The following is a 20,200-nucleotide window of genomic DNA, read 5'->3' on the forward strand; positions in this document are numbered from 1 at the left end:
GCCGCTCCCCCCCAAGTGCCTAGCATCAAAATAAAACAGACAATGGCAATAAAACTGAGTGGAAATATGAAATAATGGCAGTACCTGGTAACAAAACAGTACTGCTACAATGATGGCAGAAATGAATTGTACTGTCAGTCAGTAATCCTTTACCTGCTCTTAACCTCAGCCATTTTCACATTGTTGAGGTTTAACTTTAGCTCTTAATTACCAGCAGCTACAGTTTCAAATATTAGAAGTTGGTACTGATCAATCACCAACATTAGGAAGCAGTTTAATATCAGAATTTTTCTAAGCACTGAAGGCAGAGTGTAAGTTTGACCCAACAGGCATGAGACTGTTCTGTTTCTCCTTCTGACATCAGTGTTTCCAACTGTTTCCAGTTGTGTCTTAGAACGTGTTTTGCAGCTCAGAGGGCCTGAAGAGAAAGCACTGAAGGAAGTAGACAGAGAGATGCTGACAGAAAACCTGTCACTATTTCCTGAGACCAGTAATGTCACTCTTACATTCACTTACAGCACAAACACACAGAGGACTTCCGAACTCTTCCCAGTGAGTAAAACAATGACCGTTAAGGTGAGATAAAAAGGTTTTATACATCTGAATTAAAACAAAATCAGCACTGAAATCTGACTTTATGATGAATTTCTGAAGATCTGTTGAGGACATATTAAATCCTTTGTCCTTTGTGATGGAAATAGTAGCAGTTTTAAGAATAGCTTGCGTGAGTATTTTCTCCCAACATCTTGAAAGTCACTCGAAAGTTTCAAATTTATTTGTACAAGTGATTGTGGAAAGCCCTCATCTAACCACTGAGCCTTGCAGGATTACTTCCATACTCTCCCCATTGACCTAACATTTTAGATTTATTTTAGTCTTTTACGACAAACGGGACCAGGGTGACAGCAAAGAAGCAAGCAGACAAACACAAGTGTGAAGAGGCATTAGACCTTTGCTGTCATTTGTCACTCAGACCATCTCTCAGGCTGCAGAGGTGAAGTGGGACACAGCTGTTGGTGAAAGCAAGGTGATGTTAACCGCACTTGTCAAGCCTCTCCTTTGTGATTTTGTGTGCGTTTTGTGTGGGTGAGTGGATTGTGCAGAACGAGTGAGGCAGCAGGAAAGTCTCTGCTGTCATTTGTCAGTCAGAGGTGATTTGGGACGCAGGTGCCGGCTCGTACACTGGATACAAGTGAGTGCTGCGTTTGTGGACTCTGAGGGCTGTCTGTTCATGTATAGCTGCGGTCAAACACAAAGCACAGCCCAGTACTTTAGAAAGGTTAATATCTGTTCTCCTGGGATAGCTGACACATCATGTAGTCTCTCCCTTGCAGCTTCATCTTTTCCACTAAAACTTCACTGACAAAGGGGGATATCACAAGGAAAATCCTTTGTAGCCCTTTCAGATTAAAAAACTTAAAAATCCTAAAACAAGTCATTCACATAAAATATCAATAGTTGTGCGGTAATCTAGCCTCATGTGTTTTTAGCAAAAGTCCTCATTGCTTGCTTTTGCCATTCAACATTGTTGGCACTTTGTGTTTTAATGCTGAGTATTGATCTGCAGCCTTCAGCTATAGTGCAGAACTTTCTTTTCCATGTGCTGTGTAGGTGGAAGATCAGTAGTTCTTCTGTTAAGTATTGTTTTCAGTCGTTTGTTTCAACTGCATTTTCACTCCAGCTCTCCATCTTTTGTCCCCAAAGACATCCTGCCCACACCCTCACCTCAACTCTTCAGCTGTACTCCCAGCCTTCACCTCCTCACAATTTTAACAAAACAGCACAGAATGGCTTGAATAGTTGCAGACTGTACAAACATGGCTTTCGCTCCGTAGATGAGGGGAAAAAAACAAAAAAAAATGGAGAGTGGAGAGATGCAGAAAGTCAGACAAAGATTGAAAGGAAACTTTGTACAGAAAGTTTGACTTCACTGAGGAACTGTAACTTCAAACTCAAACATGGCTTTGTAGCTGATTTCTCCGAATTTGTCTCTTAAGCAGGGTATCTCAGGCACAAGTGGCCTGCAGAGGAAGTCCAGAGGTTATATTTCATGCACACAGGTAAATAAGTGATGGGATTCCTGTGGTATCAGCACCTTAGACACCTTACACAATAGTTCATTTCAATTTAGTCCAAATACATTTCATTTTCTCATTTCTCTGATGACTAATATAGTTATAATTGATTAATTGTGTCACTGCTCTTACTTTTACTGTCATCATTAAAATTTCAAAATGGATGACAAAAACTTTTAGAAAGTAATAAATGTGTAGCAACTCAAAAACAAATTAAGCTCACTCAGAAGCAGAGTTTTGGAGACATGGTACTGCATCCTAATGAAAAAAAACTCGAGGTCACAGTTGAATAATATCACTAACAATCCATTGTGGTGAGTCTAATAAAGTGCAGATGAGTCATCGATCTTAACAGACCACTTAAACTACATTATAAAATATGCAAAGTGTATAAAATATGTATATTTACTCCAGGAAAAGTGTTGATAGTCCTGCCCTGATCCCACTCACTGGGTCAGGTTGTCTCTCATGGGGAGATAAAGGAATGCTATCAACCCAAATTGATGATGAAAGTGTTTTAATGTGAAACAGATGGAAGAAGTGCTGCATTTGCATTAACAGCAAACAGCCGCAAGAGCGTGTGGGAGCAGATCAACAATGCCAACTTTTGAAACAGGCAGGACTATAAATACAGGCCTGTCTTTAAAAGTAAAGGCATGATTCTCTAGCAGGGCGGTATTAGAAAATTTAAGTTGTTAGGGCTTTACTCTTGCTTAATTTCAGCTCAGAAATCTTTTTTCTAAACCCACCTTGAACTCATGGTACAGGAAATGACTTTGGCGGCCCAACATGTCACAGCATGCCATGCCTGCTTCAATTTTAAACATGGTTTAACAGAATCCATCCCTTAATCCAACTCTGGCAGCGTTAGTGCCATGCCAGAGCACCAGGAGATCGAGGAAGTTGTGCAATTTGAGGAAAGAGCAAGGAAGAAAGATAAGAAGTGAAGTGGAAGAGGGGGAGAGGTAGAGAGGAGAGGAGAAAGATAAAGGGAAAAGATGCCATGCATGCACTGGCTGTTGGCATACAGCCCTGAGGGAGCTGCTCTGCCTCCCGTGAAGATGTCAATAAGGTGGTTGCCTTTAAAATAGATTCGGTGTACTTGCAGTATGAGGTTGAAATTTCCAGAATGAGGTAATTCAAGTCACTCTCCATCCTACATGTATCAGACTAAATTCAGAATGACAAGTGATGCAGCAAGTGTTTCAAAATGCAGCTTGTATTATGACACATACTTGTACCTTTCTTTCATAGCAAGGGGGAACTGCTAGTTAATGAAGCATGAAAAGAATCATACGGAGAAGGCTCGCTAGGTGGGCTACAGATCTCGCTCTACATTTGTATTCGCAAGAGAGTTTTGTTTTTGGAGCTTATTTGAAGTCACTTTTATTTAAATTCCAATATCGTTTAATAAATTTCCTTCAATAATCATCAGTTAGTGTATTGTTCAAATCACAATAATTCAAGTACAGTCACTCCTTTTCGCTGTTTTGTGATACACTATCAGCAAGTGTGGTTGGTTTGTCATACAGACCCTCTCCAAGTTTAAACTATAAACTTTTTTTTTTTTTTTTGTTACGTTTCATATAAAGAAATTGCTAATTTTTCATAGAAATGTGGTTAATTGTGCTGAACTTCTTTTACTAATAATTCAACATGAAAGTGCTCTGAAGGGGTACTGGCTAAAGGAAAAGTTACAAAAAGCTAAGCAAAGTCATTTTCCCAACCAGGACCCTCATGTAATGTCTCCACATGGTCAAAGAGGCAAAGGACGGCCAAAGCACTTTCAGAGTTTCCTAATTTGTGCATCCCTTCAGCCATTTCCTCAGTTGTTTTCCATAGGCAAAGGTGACACTACTCGTCCTCTCTCTCTCTCTCTCTCTCTCTCTCTCTCTCTCTCTCTCTCTCTCTCTCTCCAGTCTGGGTCTGCTAGTTGACATAAAAGGTTGTGTGAAAAATTACAACACTCCTGAATATTAGAAGTGCCTGCAAAATACTTTCCCAACCTATCCATCACCACAGGGACACATGGGTTTATCGCGTGCGTATGTCTTTGCGAGTATGTGTGTGTGTATGGACGCCTAGAAGTCATGGCGATCAGCCTGTCGGTACTATGTCTGTGATTGGTGTGGGTGTTCTGTGTGTATGACCTTGCATATGGCATGCTTTCACCTAATGGGACAGTTTTCCAGTTAACCTCGCCATGATGAGGGAATCCATCATTATCTCTACGACTGCTGCATTGAAGAGGATGTTCACACGCTCACACACTCTGTTGACCTTGCACATACAAAACTCACACATGCACAGGCCCTTTTTATCGCTGGTATTAAGATGTCAGAACACTGTGTAGATGTAATTGAGCTATATTAAATTTACAGTAGGCATGATATAAATGCTGTTTCACACAGTTGCAGCACATGAAATGGATGGTATTGTGCGTATCTCACCTTGTTTGCTTCTTAGCCATCCATTTCCTGTAAATTGTTTCCGCAAAACACACTTTGACACTTAATTTTTTAAACATAAGCTCTCAATGTTTTGAGCACCACACCCTAAATGATTCCTCCATTTTTACCATGGTGGGAAGTCGCAGTCAGGCTTGTTTGTTTTCTGACCACTGAGGCACTCTTTCATAATTGAGAGCAATGTTGTAGCTACGAGGCAGCCTGTTCGTCATGAGTGCTCCTATTTCACAAGAAGACACTTCATTTTTCCAAAGCACAGTTAATGAAGTGTACAGGAGGAGTGTGTTCACATGTATCTATCAGAAAGAGTTTTCCTCTGTGGGAGTATTTCTTGTACTGTCTGTCCATATAGTTTTCACCGCTCGCTCTCTTGCTCTAGTAAGTACTTAAGTAGTAAGTAAGTAGTATTAGTGTGATTGAACTTAACCCTGAGGTTCTTTGTATTTGAGGGTTTAATGATTCTGAAAACCTCCCTCAGGTGCTTTTCAGTATGGGCCGAGAGATGTGGGAGAGCGAGGTAGAATGTAATGGTGAGAAAGAGAAAATGACTGCCATCTATGAAGAAAAAGGAACATGGTCTATAATTTAGGCCACATAGATTTTTTTTTTTTCCAGTCAATGATTTTTTTCACAGCTATTTGTATTTTTCTATTTCTATACAAGACTCTGTAGGTGTTTCTGTATTCGTGTGTGGGGATCATACAGTTTCTGCATGCTCACACCATACAACAGTATATTTGTGTGACTGTGTGCATTAGAGTTTTTTCCTGTGTGCTTTTTCTGTGTGCTAACATCCAGAGCACCAGGCAGGCACAGGGGCTGTGATGTAAGGAATGAAAATGGAGGAAGAAGGGAAATTGCTGTTTATTGTTCATTCATTCATTCATTCATTCATCTTCTATACCCGCCTGTCCCTTTCGGGGTTGCGGGGGGGCTGGAGCCTATCCCAGCTGTCAATGGGCGAGAGGCGGGGCACACCCTGAACCGGTACTGTTTATTGTTTTATGATAAAACTGTTGTGTTTACAGTTATTATTATTGTGCTGGGAATTGTTGGTTTTTCTTTGGCAAACACACTTGTGCATTTTAGACCAGTGAAACCCATTTCAACTGACAGAGAAAGAGAAACAGACATGAAGACAAAGCCAAGCAGAGGATAGTTTCTCCTCTGATTAGTTGCTGTTATTATTGCCAAACTGACTGATTTGCCTGCTATCATGTTGATTATTTGTATTTGTTGATACTGCTTCATTGCCAAATGCATGTCTTCATTACCAATGGAGTCAGACTGAAAGACAAACCTCTTTTTTTGCCAAATGCAAGCCTTATTTCTTAGAGCTCCGGTGTGTAGGACGTAATAGCATCTAGTGGTGAAGTTGTCGATCGCAACCAACTGAATAACATTCACCTCACTCTCAACAAGGCGCTCTCTCGTGTCAGTGTTTGGTTTGTCTGTTCTGTACTATTGTAGAAAGATGGCAATGCAACATGGCAGAGCTCTTGGAAGATATAAAGAGCTCTATCTATGGTAACAACAACACAGCAATTCTTGTTCTCAGCAATGAAAACGTCATTATAATTTCCATTCCAATTTCCATTTCTGCCAATAGATCCTCCTAAATCGAACGTATGAATCGAACAAGTAAGAGAGAGGTCTAGTTCAATACTGAGGTAGTTTTTTATCAAGAATCACTCTTAACATAAATATTTACCTAATTAATTAATTACCTAATTATGTTAAAGGCAAGTGTGCTCGTGCTTTTGTTTTCCTAAAACAGATCGCTAACCAGATAAACGATGAATAGAGAACAAGAAAAGCTTTTGGTTTCTCACATGTAAAGGATGTCTACGTCTCAAACAAGAAACTAGATTCAGTGAAGTCAGTGTTAAGATAATGGTTGATATATATGTTGATGTATTATTTTTGAAATTGGGACTATGCAGCGTGGGAGCACCAAATCCGTTCAGTCTTTGATCATGTTTTCTCATTCTGGGCCATTTTAACAGTATTAATATAAATGTTAAGATTAAAAAAAAAAATACACAGTACAGTTCCTTCAGCCTCTCTTCCTGGCTGATGATGATGTTTTCAGCTTCCTTCATGGCTCAAGTGATCATCAGCTGTACTCAGTCATATATGTCTGGACACATGGCTCCCTGGTCTGTACATGGTGCCTGCTATTCAGATGTAAGTGCTGTTGTGTAGCTTTGGTGGGAAGTGAATGTCTTGTGTTTATTCAACATGTTTACACACACACACACACACACACACACACACACACACACACCATGAGACAGTTTTCAGTTGTCGTAAAAATATTCATACCACAATAGCTCAATATCCCTGGAAAATAACAAGCAGTCTTCAAAAGACAATAAAACGAGGTGACCCGGATATTGACAACAACAACAAACAATACAGGCACGTATGTAGACCGACCACAAGTCCACTAGGTTGCAGTAGTTTACAAGGGAGGCAAAACTGTCTCTGGACAGCTTAGTGAGATAAATGGGAAAAGCATGGATAGAGATAGAGAGTAAGTCTATGATTCAAGAACGAAAATCAATATTAATAAGATCTCAAGAAGCACAGACAAAAATAAAAACAGCTTTCTCTGCTTTCTCAGAAAATAAATGAGCAATGGAATCAAAAAACCTGCAAACCATAAATGAAGATGGGCTGGACACTATTAATAAAATAGTAACATAGATATAGAACAATTTTAAGCATTATTTGCAAAGGCTGAGACAGATCAAAAAGGTTCCTGGGCTTCTGTGTGGACTTTGCATGTCCTCCCTGTGTCCATGTGGGTTTCATCCAGGCACGCTCGTTTCCAGCCCCTCCCACGACACTCCAAAGGATCCATGAATACAGCTGACGGGTGAACAGATTTTACGCCCCATTAAACTATAGAGGCATCTGTGTCTGAAGAAATCTTGGTCAAGGCTTTGGCATCATGCACAATGTCTCGTTCAAAGGACCAGGTGAATTCTTACCTGGCTGTATAAAAACCACAGTTATCTGCAGACCGATCTTCGTAAAATGAAAAACACTTTTGTATGTACTAGTTCATTCCTTATTACTCGTAAAGCCAGCTGGAGGAGATGAACTGAGGTCAGTTTGTAACTTTTAATTATGAATAATCAAAAAGGTTTATTGTCAATTCTTGCTCATTTCTAAATGCCTTTCCACATGATTACCAGAGTGTGCTTTTTGATTCAAAAACAACCCATGCCAGTTAAAATGCAGATTACAACCTCTGATCTGTTTTCCAGCATTCCAAAATTAATTTAACGTCAACATGACACCAAACGAGACAGACAGATGAAGAGGGGAGTGGAGGGAAGTAGGACACACAGATTCAGGGAGAGAGAGAGAGAGAGCGCTAAACAATAAGAGATAAAGGAATGAATGGAGAGATTTACTCATTTTCTTCTGTTTGTTGATGAATTCCCATTGTTTTCTAGGCTCTGGCAATATTGTTCATGGACCATTCATGCAAACGATGCATAGTGAATTGAAAATGAAACAAAAAGACGACCAGCGTGTGAGATACGGAGGAAGAGGGAGAGCTGTCATGTTCAATCAGAATGAGACTTGAGTGTTGGACAGTGGAGCAGTGAGGTGGAATAAAACCACCTGATTAATTTTAACATCATTGTCTTCATGTTTTTGGAATTGAGAGACGGAGAGTGTAGCTGAGAGAGGGAGGATTAAAGAGGCATTGCAGGAAGAGAGTGTGAATTTCTCAAACTGAGCTTAATTCTGTATGTATGTTATTCTCCCTCTGTGTCTCTCAGTGTGTGCTATATGTTCACAAAGAGTATTTTTTTTTTTTTTTTTTGCCTGTGTGTGCATGGCCACCTGGTTATATTTCTCCCTTAGAAAAAAAAAAGCAATTTAATACAAATTTCCTGCATTTCCACACCACCTAACATCTTGGATTAAGTCAAGAAACAGGCACCTGCACTCACCTACATGAGTTAGGTTGAGGGTGTGAAAACCAAGAAATGTGTCAAGAACAGTGTATAATTGCATGGATGACGGCAGGAAATGATTGTGGCTGTTTCACATTGGAAATTATATTTCTAAAAAATATGATGTAGTCTAAAATGGTAGTACGCTGCAGGCTTCAAGGTCAAACAAGAAGAAAGAATGTATTTCAATGAAATAGCCTCACAACACATATGCTGCTGTTCTCAGTGCTCGTAAGGCCATCATCTAACTCTAACAAATCTAACACAGGACAACTAATTTGGATACATGAAATGACCTTACACCAACTTTTCAATTCTAGTCCGCAGTCCTGTTAATTTTACACACAGCTTCTGGCTTTTCTCAGTACCACCTCCGGCTGGTGTAGTTGTAATGTTGCTCGGTACTGAATAACCATAAATTAAAAAGCAGATTCTTTGAAGTGCTTCCAAAGACAGCTGGACTTCCTTGAGGTTCTAGAAGACGTTTGACCTCTCATTCAAGAGGCTGAGTGGAATTCACACCGTGACTCATGAGACCCAAATGACTGACATCATAGCTGGGTGGGTCAATGAGCCAATAGGGCTCTCCACCAGTCAGTTAGAACTGAAGAAGCCTCTTGGATGTGAGATGAAACGTTGTCTAGAACCTCTAGAACCTGGAAGCACTTAGAAGTACCACGACTGGGATGAATGAGAATCTTCACAGACTTAAAAAGAATATCATTTTCACCTATAGTGTGTCTGTATGGGGTGAGTATGGCACCTACTTGCCAAGCCTCCCATTTTTCCTGCAATTCTCCCATATTTTACCTTCTTTGCCACTGTTCACCTGTTTAAGTATTTTCCTGTAATTCTCCTGTATTTTTAACCTTTCTAAAAACAAAAAAAGAAGAAGCAAGATGAACATGAGACGGATGGAGTTACCTGCCAAAAGGCAGAAAGTTTGTGCAAGTATCTCACCAAATTGGAGGAGGCTTGCCTGTACTTAATGAAGAGCAGCATTGGACAAAGTCATGTGTTTTGTAAAATATGCCAGATGGATATTTAGTTAATGGCCCGAAAGGAAAAGCGACAACTCTGCCAAGTATAAATGCGACCATCAGGCAAATTTGTTTCAGCGATGGTAAATGCATCCAGTTCCTTCAACACTCTCTTCCTATGTTCTATTTTCAGTCCATGATAGCAGTTAAGCTAAACGATGTGATGTTTCTCTCCTTGGAAACAGTCAGACTCCTGTGCGGATTGACAGACTGTGATTGACAGCCAAAGCATGCTGTGCCAAACAATCAGGGACAGGTTCGACTGAACCAGCTCAAAGGGTGGTCCAAAAATGGGATTTTCTTCTCACTTGTCTTTGTCATTTTCTGAAAATAGTAAAATGATCTTTGATACAGGCTGCTTGAATATTACAGGGACTGTATTAATAATAAGTACTTTTTAAAAAAAAAAAATAAACAAGAGGGATAACAAATCCATAACATTGCTCCCCCTGATTTAATAATGGGGATGCATTTGCTCCACTCGCGTGTGTGTGTGCGCATGCGTGTGTGTATTCCATGGAATGAGCAGTTTTGTGATTTCCCAGGCCGGTTGTGTTATGGCTTGTTGAATAAGCCCCAGCTCCACTCTGTATTCACCATAATGACTATAGATCTAAGAACAACACTGAAAATCTCTGGCTGGTTTAACTTATCGATCTAACACACTCGCATCGCTTTTCTGTGCTCCCATTTGTAAGAAGGTACAGTATGAGTATGTGGATTATCAGTGCGGGGTTAGAATTGGTCTGATGATAAAAATCACATATCAGACTGCGAAGGTCGCACACTTCTCATGTGATGACCTTTGTTTGATTACAGATTTATAGTGAAATTGATCAGTGTTGATCATTTGTGTGAAACAGCCACGCTGAACAAATTCCAATTCAGTTGTTCGGCTGTTGCCTACCTTTAAACCATGCATAAAAAGCTGTTCAGAGTTAAGGAACAGAAGGTGGTAAAGTCCTGCATCCTGCCAGAAATCAGGCATTAAAATTACAATCAGCACACACTGTCGCTGGTTCGATTCCAGTCGGCAGCCTTTGCTACACGTCCTTCCCTTCTCACTCTGTTTCCTGTCTGCCTCTTCACCTGTCACTATCATATAGAGGCCAAAAATGGAGGAAATCTTCAGACCCATATGCAGAAATGAAACCTGGAACTAGAACGGCATGATTTAGTTAAGACAAACAACGAGTATGACGAGTACGAGTACAGAAAATACAGGAGCGTATTTTTTAAAATGGTATTTATGTTGTTCCCTCATGTTGGAGTTAGAGTCCTCACTTAAGATGAAAAGTTTTGTGCTGAATTTCTCTAGAAGCGAGACAGAAGAGGCGAGGATGCAAATTTATGCTTGTCAGTATGTGAGAGAGCACCTGAGACTCCATCGACTGCGGATTGTGTGACTTGCAATATCTTCTTCACTGCTTCAACTTTCATATTGCTGAAATGTTGAAAAGTATTTTCACATTTTAATTAAAATACAAGTTTTGCTTTTTTTGGGGTCCGTCCCTACTCACACACCTCCATTCCCCCGGCTCACCTCCAGCACCTGAACTGTCCAAAGCTACAGCTTTTTTCCATCTCCACAGATGGGTTTGATTCTTCTTCCATTCTTATTTGATTCATCCCTATTTGAGTTGTGTATTTCCCTTGCTGTACTTGTTTATCTCCTCTTCCATCTCTTCACCTGCTCTCATTGTTTTATCCTCCCAGTTTCTCTCCCTCGCTGTCTCCTCCCTCTCTCTCAAGTACATTTCTAATTTGAAAGGCTTTGTTGGATTGTTGCATCCAACAATTAATAATGATTCCCTGCAGAACTCCGAACAGAATTCCTATTTTGATGGACAGTTTCGTCAATATTGTTGTGAACATGAAAAGAAAGCCAGGAACCAGGGAAGCAAAACTAATTTGCTGTCATTGAGCGACACATTCTGTGTGAGAGTTATTCCAATTGAGCGCTGAAGTAGTTCAATCCACAATGTTCGTTTTAGGTTTACTTTGAGTCTGAAAATGTTAGCCCTGAGGAAAGTTATATGAGGATAATCAGGAACACACCTGGCGTGCTTGTTTTTATTCATATTTGTATACTAGGACGAGGAAAGAGCATTTGCACAGTAGACCAGTGTGATGATAACAAAGTTCTCAGAATGACATTCCTATTAAAATATTTATATTTATAGTTGTACATATACAGTTATTGGGACTGTTTGCAGTTTTTTAACGCTTTTTTTATATAACCTTTTACTCCTGCCTTACCGACTGCCATCCCACCCAATTCCATTCCATGGAGGGTTATACTAACGACCATGACACCGGTGTCTATGAAACTTTCAACTTCTGCTGACAAATTTGCTGCATCAACAAATGTAGATTTTCCATGAAACCTACTACAATACCCAGAAGTCTCACCAAACTCTGACAAAACACATGATCAGAGCAGCTGTAGTGCTGCTACTGCTTCCTTCCACTGTGGCTCTCCTAAGCACCGATTTGACATGGTACAGTAGCTGCCTCTTTGCTGTGTAAAAGCCCCTGCTATCCTAATACCCTGCATGGCTGTTTGAAAGGAATTTAATCTTACCGTGTAAGTCTGATCCAACAATCTTTCAAGCATTCACTCGTGGAATCTGTGAAATGCAACAGAACTGATCACAGACCGGCACAAAGCCATTTTTATCAGAGAGCTGGTCAGCTGATCACAAATTGTGCCGTGATGTGAACCGAAGTGTGTTTATTTTTTCATCGTGTTAAAAAGGCCTGTAGTCAAAAGCAGTGGAGCAACATGAGTTAGGCATGTCAAAGGTCAGAAACATGACTACTGCATTTTAGTATTCACCTAATTGATTAACCACAAGAGATATATTGTATTTTTGTCACCCGTTAACAATGATGATTCTCATCAAAAAGGTACAACCAGTAAAGGGTTAACCAAGGGAGGTGGGACCAACGTGACAGCACAATTGTTTTCTTGCGGGGGCAGCTGGAGTCTTTCCTTCTCTAAATACCTGAAATGCTGAATGCTCATTTTTTTTTTGTAAATGATTGTTCAAACAAATCCATGTCTGCTTTGGTATTTCCACGCAACAACTGAACACGAAGTGACCCTACCTGCATATCTTCTGTAGATGCGTTTCCACAGCTTTGATTACTGCACATCCACAGATGATCAGTGTACAACAATGCACAACGTTTTCATCGTTGACTATTCTGTGAAACCCCCATTCTCACCATGAACTTTTTTGACTATTCAATGATCCCACCAGGTTGAGAGAAACATTGAGAATAAGCATGTGTCCTCACCATCACACCTTTTCTTATTGGGTACTTATAGTGATGAATGGGGAAATACAGGTTATTAGTTAATAGTTCAGTTATTCCAAAGTGAAACTAAAGGTCTGCAGTAATAAAGGCAAATGTACTCAAATGTAAACCTGTCAAAGCTTCATATTATTCCGATGTAGGAAGGATTTTATCTTAAAATGGGCAATTTGCTGCTTTAGTGCACTGACCTTTGTTTGAAGAGGCTCCCCATAGAGAACTGAAATTCTCCCCCTTTTCCTGGCTGTTCCGCTCACTTCCATAACTCGATGGGTTTTCTCAGCAGGGCTTTCTTTCATCTGTCTTTCTGACAAGCTGAAATATGTTCCTGGGGTTTTCTGTCTGCATTGTAAGCTAAATTGTTACCTAAACTTTCACCACCTTGTCATTTTGACAAAGATAAAACAGTTGTGTTAACATTTGAAAACTAAAGGTCTCATGAAGCTTTGGCAAGACTCCTGGAATATGTTGTTGCTGAATGCTAACAAATTAAGCATACATGTAAATCAAGTGTAACACATAATCTGCCCTCCCTCGCTTTCTGTGTTTTTCTTCTGTAATGGTTATTATATGATGCTCTTTAATGTTGAATGTATGTACTAATGATCACATGCTGACATTAAAAATACATCCCTGGATAAGAATGGTCTTTGTAAAGCAGGATCTGACTGTGGATGAAGCAGACCTGTGTGAACACGTGATATTCCCATCTTACATGAATATTACACTACTCATCAATGACTAATTTTAGCAAGTACTACTGGGTATCTGGAGAGCCTTAAAGCTCTGAACAGGTTATAAATTCTCTAAACCTAGGACCTCAAGAAGAGTAAATGTCTTAAATACTGACATTCATGTTGATATTTAATCCAGCCAAATTTGCAAGATGAAGCAGATGAAACAGGCTGAATGTCATAAATGTTGAATTTGCATGAATGTAAGATGCGAAGGGGACTGAAAGCAGTAAAACTGTTCACAAATGCCGTTTTTCTGAAGTTAAACCACTTTTGCTGGTTTGACAACTTTGTGTCTTTATTCTGCTGCTTCAATTCCAGGTAGGACTGACAGTTTGTAGTCTGAAAGTCACAGTGAAACGATACACAGCTGTGGTCAGATACAGAGCTGTAATGGACTGCTGGCTGCCACCCACAAGTCAGAGAAAAATTAGTGAAGTGGACCACAACCACATTCTACATTACACTGGAAATGTAATGTAGAATGTGGTAATGTAGAATAGGGTTAGCTCGTTGCCCACAATGACATTCCAATCAAATCACTTTTATTTATACAGCCAAGAATCACAATTTGCTCCCAAAGAAAACATGGAGGAAACATTTGATGGGATAAATTCATGTATATGGACACAATTACTGTATATATACGGTCAAGATAGGCCACCATCATTTTAGGTAAACAGAAAAGAGAGACGAGAGGTTTCTTATAAAAACACGAAAACATGATTTTTTTACTTGTGCATATATACAAATAGATAACTGAACATTTAACACAAAGACAAAGGAGTAGAACTTGAAAGTGTATTTGAGGCCTTCTAAAGGCTGAAGATTTTTAGACCAACATCACTGATCCCCAGTCTGTTTAACCTCCAACCACAGATTTACCTGGATGAATTAGTCTTGGCAATCATATCTTACTGCTCTCTCCCTTGTCTGTGTGTATTTTATCATAAATATGTACAATGTAATGGGATTTGATGAATAATATATTTGTGTAACTTATAAATATGACTAACAGAGAACTCATCAGAATGTAGCTGAGCAAAGTAAATCGGTGGATACTCTGGACATGAGGAAACTGTGTGCATAAATGAATTGTGATTGTTTTCACTCAGCCTGTCACTGATTCTCTGAATAACCACTGAACTTCCCTTTATCTCTCTCTGTATGTATTTCTGTGTTTTTAGGATGGTATGGGGAATCTGCGGGTGACCAAGGAAGGTGTCAGATTGGAGGGAGTGTCTGAATTCTTATTGCCTTTATACGTCAAAGAGATTCAGTCTCGTAGGGTAAGACCACATGCCTGTGTGAGTCGGTGTGTGTGTGTTTGTGTGTGTGTGTGTGTGTGTGTGACTCTATAGTGGCATTACAGAACAAAACATGCATTGTTTGTCGATTCACTGTGAGTTTCTGTGTTTTGACGTATATGGAGTCATCTTTCAATGAGCTCAACCTTCTCAGGGTCAACTGCTTCCATCATTTTTGTCAGTGTGTTGAACTGAATATTGTATAACAAGTGTTCTTTGTTAAGTTATGAGGTGAGGATGCACACATGTATGTGTGTGTGTGTGTGTGTGTGTGTGTGTGTGTGTGTGTGTGTGTGTGTGTGTGTGCCCTCACATTCCAGCCCCGACAATGAGCTGAAACCAGATGCTGGTCGCAGCAGTCAGGGCCTATTTGTCATGTATGTGACATATTGTAGCACTGCATACGATCAAGCTCTCTTCCATGTCTCCATTCATCACACACAGAATCATCATCGATCCTGTCAGATGACGCAACATGGACACTATGTCACTCTATATAGGGCAGTCCTTGTGACACAGGGTGTATGTGTGCTCGAGCATGTGTGTGTGTTCACGCGTATGAATAGTAAGCAGGTGCGGGATTGGCTTTAATAGTGTCATGCTGTCACAAACACGCTGTAAGTGGGTGTGTGCACGTGTGTGTGGAGGGGAGGAGTGGAGCAAGAGATTGATTGTGTGATGGAGCAGCATAGAAAGATACAGGACAATTGATGGACATGGAATGTATGGAAGATGTAATAACTCCATACAGCAGTGGTGTTGTTTTTCATTACTGTCAGGCTGAAAGATGTGTGAAGATAAATGTCTGTAATACCGAAATCCTAATAATAGTATCATAACAGATCCATCCCCTTGATAATGCTAATAGTTGTGGACTGTTGCTGATATGATAGGATACCTAATACTACTTAAGCATGTGCTCCCTCTTTCTCTTCCTTTTTTTCTGTAAAGCATGCAGAGGAACCTGAAACACCATTTGCACTGATGTGTATGGTTTGCACAGCAGGTCATTTCAGTGAGCGATGCAGAAAATCATGACCCACAGCATAAAGTCTTACACTCAAAACATAGCGTACTGCTGTTATGAGCTGGACAAGAGCGGAGAGAGATGATGAACAGCGAAGAATGACAGTGAGGAGAGGGAATAAAGTGAGACGAGAGGTGTTGTAGAACAAGTGAAGGAGATGAGAAGTGTGGAGGAAAAGTCATTACGGAAGAGTCGAGAGGCAGGAGGAAGAGAAGAGGGTTTCAAAAGGAAATGAGAGGAGTATCAACATACGCTTGTGTTGAGACGGTTATGAGTGGAACGTTGCTTACATTTGATATTTCTTCTTTACTGCACAGTGGAGGGCAAAGGCAAAGCCTGAGATGTCACTAAAGCCTTTCAGTAGTATTTGTAATAATAAAGTACATGGTATGATACGCTTAGAGCTACCCAGGCCACTTGTGTAGAGAAGAAATGCAAGAGATGCCTTTCAAGTGCAGCATAAGTGCAGTAGTTCAGATGTGGCTACTTTATTTTCTCCATGTTGAAGCTATATGACTCCAGAATCAGCCTCACAAAAAGTGATAACAGTCCAACTGTTGCTGGAAAAAGGGAAACGTGTTGCCTTAGTCTTGGAAGTCAAGCTTCCAAACATGCCTAACACTGCAAAACGATGTAGATATTCTACATTGGAATGATAAAATTGCATTTATTGATACAACCCAAAATTACAAATGTTTTTTTTTTTCTCAGTGGGTTTTCCAGTCTATAGCATGCAGCACCCTCAGTCCTAAAGCAACAGAACTGAAATGAATTCATTTTCAATCACTGCAGTTACAATTAGTTACAGCGATTGAAAAATTTTTTGTGTCATAAAAATCAATTATTTTGTAATTGTGTAATTTTCTTCTGAACCTGACAAAAGATGTTTTAGTAGTAGTAGTTGGAGTCAGTCCCCTCGTTTCCATGTTCATCACCCGAAAGTTGACATTACTGGTATTTCAATCAGGAGAGACTTAGAGGAAAAAAATAAGAGAATGAGAAATTTGAAGTCACATTAAATTTGTTGTGAACCTAAGGAGGTAGACTTTAGCACTTACACACCAGCAGGAAGCAGATCACTATGGGAAGCAGTCCTGTGAACTAGGTGCTTCTAATATCAAGGAAATTCCCTCTGAGCCGAAACAGTGGTGGTGGTGACGAGAAATGGAACTCGAGACTGAGACGACTTCATGCGAGGAAGACCTCCGATTGGAGGGTTTGGCTGGAGATGACCAGGCATCCACAGTCGAAGCTGTGCTGACATGCATGAGAGAAACGTTTGACAGCTTAGAGATGATTGGCTAAAGGTGAGGTTGTGATTCGATGAATTTAAGGATGAGCTTGTGGAACTTACAGATAGTGGGAAACTGTGCAGGGTGACTTGGAAGACATGCGCAAGGAGAACATTCGCTAACCTTCATTTTCATGGAGGAAGCGCCTCTCACTGTACAACTTATTCCCTGTGGGATATAAATGCAGAATCAGACTCACATCAACATGATTAAACATGACTCAATTTAATCCTGGTGTATTGCTTCTAAGATGGCCGTGAATAATATGCTACTGCCTGACTTTGAACCTTCGAATGATTTAACTTAGAGCAATGTGACAAATCAGCAGGATTGAGTGCACGTGTGTCAGGTCTGATCAGCACAAACTGTCTTCAAAAACCTTCATTTTTATTTCATGTGAATCTACCCTGCTCACCTGAAAAAGAGACAGAATCCAACCAATACTTAAATCAACTTTAAGATGACGAGTCCATGAAACTGAAACGTATTAAAGAGAAGACAAAAGTGAGCATAAATGTTAGATCAGACGTAAATAAAAGATGCTGTCTTTTTAAATCTGTGGATAGAGATTCCTCTGTAGGTGACAGTGACACTTGACCACACAACAAATTCTTTTTATATTCTTTGATTTACTGTAACGCTCTGCGACACCAATAGAAACAAAATGTTTGAGCCAACACAAGTAAAATAAAGAAATAGTGACAGAAGTGAGAGAAAAAGACTACAGACTACACTGTGTATTTTTTTTTTTTTACATATATATATATATTGTGGTTTTGTTTCCTTGGAACCTTGACGCTATTTGTTAACATCTTGTGTGTGCCTGTCTCTAAGTGTGTATTTGGCAAGTGTGTGATTGTCGTGTGATTGTCAACTATTGTGTTTACAAGGCTGCATGCTAATGTGTATGTGAGGGTTGCATGTGTCTGTGAGTATCTACTGACATTTTTTTCTTTCAAAACTTTTTTTTTTTTTTTTTTTACTTTCTTTTGAGCAGATATTGATGTTTCGTGTCAGTGAGGAAGCCGATGCATATGTTTGTATGTGCAAGTTTGCGTGTATTTGAGTGTGTGCATGAGGCAGAGCTTATCATCTTACATAAAAGCCAACTGGAGGTCGCCCTCATATTTTCTAAACAGGAGGCATGTTCTTGTTTTGATATCGACAGTAGCTGCACTTTTACTGTGAAGTGCGGTTGCATTGAGGGAGCATGTGGAATCAAAAGTATCCTCTAAATTCCCCGAGGACACAACAGTCGACTGCTGGTTTTGTAAAGAGACTTACTGTGGAGTGATGGAGACAAAAGACAGAACCATGGAGCGACAGTAACAGTTCAGGACCGAGATCCTCGCTGCAGAGGTGCTCACTAGATCACAAAGATGAATACACGTATTTATCTCTTTGGATTTTACATCTCCTCGATTAGGACCCACAATGATCAGTGTAAGTCATGTTCTTACATGCACTTGACATTAGTTTGTTGAGAATTTTGGTATTGGTGTAAATGGTATAATTTTTTGGTACTGCGTCAGAATCTTACTCAAACAACACATACCTACAGCATGCATACGTTTAAACATATAGAAATAACCAACGCTCATTGGGGCTAGCTTAAAGCCTGTTCATGCAGATGCTGATGGGCACCTGGGGCATCTATATGAGATGCTGAGGGGCGTAACAAAACATTGACACTCTGGGAATGAGAGACTGGCTACAAGAGCTGAACCGTCCTGATCTATGGTGGATACATGGTGGCTAGTTCCATGGTTACAGACCAAGAAGAACCCATTAAAATGATACCATGTCATTAGTCAAGCCAACACCAAAAAACGAGAGATACAAACTAAAGAGGATCCCTTGGGCCTGGGTAACTGGAGGAGATAAGAGTACTTCAGCATGAAGAGCGGTGGTGAAGTTGAGAATACTGATAGTGACAGGAAATAAGAAGAGGAGGCGAAACATATGAAGGCAGGAAGCGATGAGAGACAGAATGCAGGGATGAATGGAGAGAGGAGGAAAGGTAGCCGGCATTATGCTGATGCACGTTGGAGGCATCAGTACAGACATGCATAGCATTTAGTACCTGATTTTTTTAGTCAAGTGTGTCTGAACAGGAAGAGGAGAAGAGGAGCAGCAAGATGAGAAGAGGAAGGATTTTAATGCTTGATGCAGCAAAGAGGAGACAGAAGTTAAATGTGGTTTTCAGACATTCATACATACATTTTTCAATAAAGAGACTGAAACAAATGATGTAGTGATAAACAGAAATATTGATAACCAACAACTTCAAGTTTGTTATCAAAGAGAAGTGCACAGTTGCTTCCCTGAGCTTTACGATGGAACCCCCAGGGGCTACCTGACATCTATTTGCAGCCTCTAATGCCTCACCTATTCTGACTCTGCACTTGTGAAGTCATTACTTTTTGTATCTGAAAACCTGAGAGTACATAATCTTAATTCATACCATGACCCATTATCAAAGGAAAGATAAGTGAAACTCTCAGTTGATTTACGTCCTCTGGCTTCCTTTCTAATGTCATAAGTTTGTTTTGAAACTGGAACGATGCAGTGAGGCCGGTGGATTTTCAAAATAAAACACCATGTGCAGATTCCTGATCATACATCAACAATAAAGGCAATTAAAGCAGAAAAAACCCATTTAACTATTAGCCCAATTGACCATGGTAGAAGCACAGAAATCAAGGCAAAATGATCAAATCAGGAAAATCTTTTATCAAATTCAGGCAGGCAAAACGCTCTGAAACGTGCTCAGTGGGGTTTGTAGTTGTATGGCGGACAGAACAAAAATGGGTTGCATACGCGTCGTCACAGAGACGGACCGGGTGAAATCTCTGGGTAAGAGTTTAAGTACAATTTAAAAACTGAGATAACAAGGGTGAAAAAAAAACTAAGCTCCCTTAAATGTACATTTATAGGAAAGGCATTTTAGGATGTAAAG

The 20,200-nt window shown here is 40.0% G+C and overlaps 1 protein-coding gene across 1 annotated transcript in view; it reads left to right on the top strand.

Annotated features, from left to right (window-relative positions):
• Positions 1-20,200, top strand: part of sgcz (sarcoglycan zeta) — a 318,295-nt gene that overhangs the window by 202,958 nt on the left and 95,137 nt on the right. Inside the window, exon 3 of the mRNA XM_076728465.1 lies at positions 14,803-14,904. Coding sequence (XP_076584580.1) covers positions 14,803-14,904 — 102 coding nt within the window. The remainder of the gene's footprint in view (positions 1-14,802; positions 14,905-20,200) is intronic.

The sequence above is a fragment of the Chaetodon auriga genome, chromosome 4, assembly GCF_051107435.1.
Source record: "Chaetodon auriga isolate fChaAug3 chromosome 4, fChaAug3.hap1, whole genome shotgun sequence".
In the NCBI taxonomy this organism is placed as follows: Eukaryota; Metazoa; Chordata; class Actinopteri; order Chaetodontiformes; family Chaetodontidae; genus Chaetodon; species Chaetodon auriga.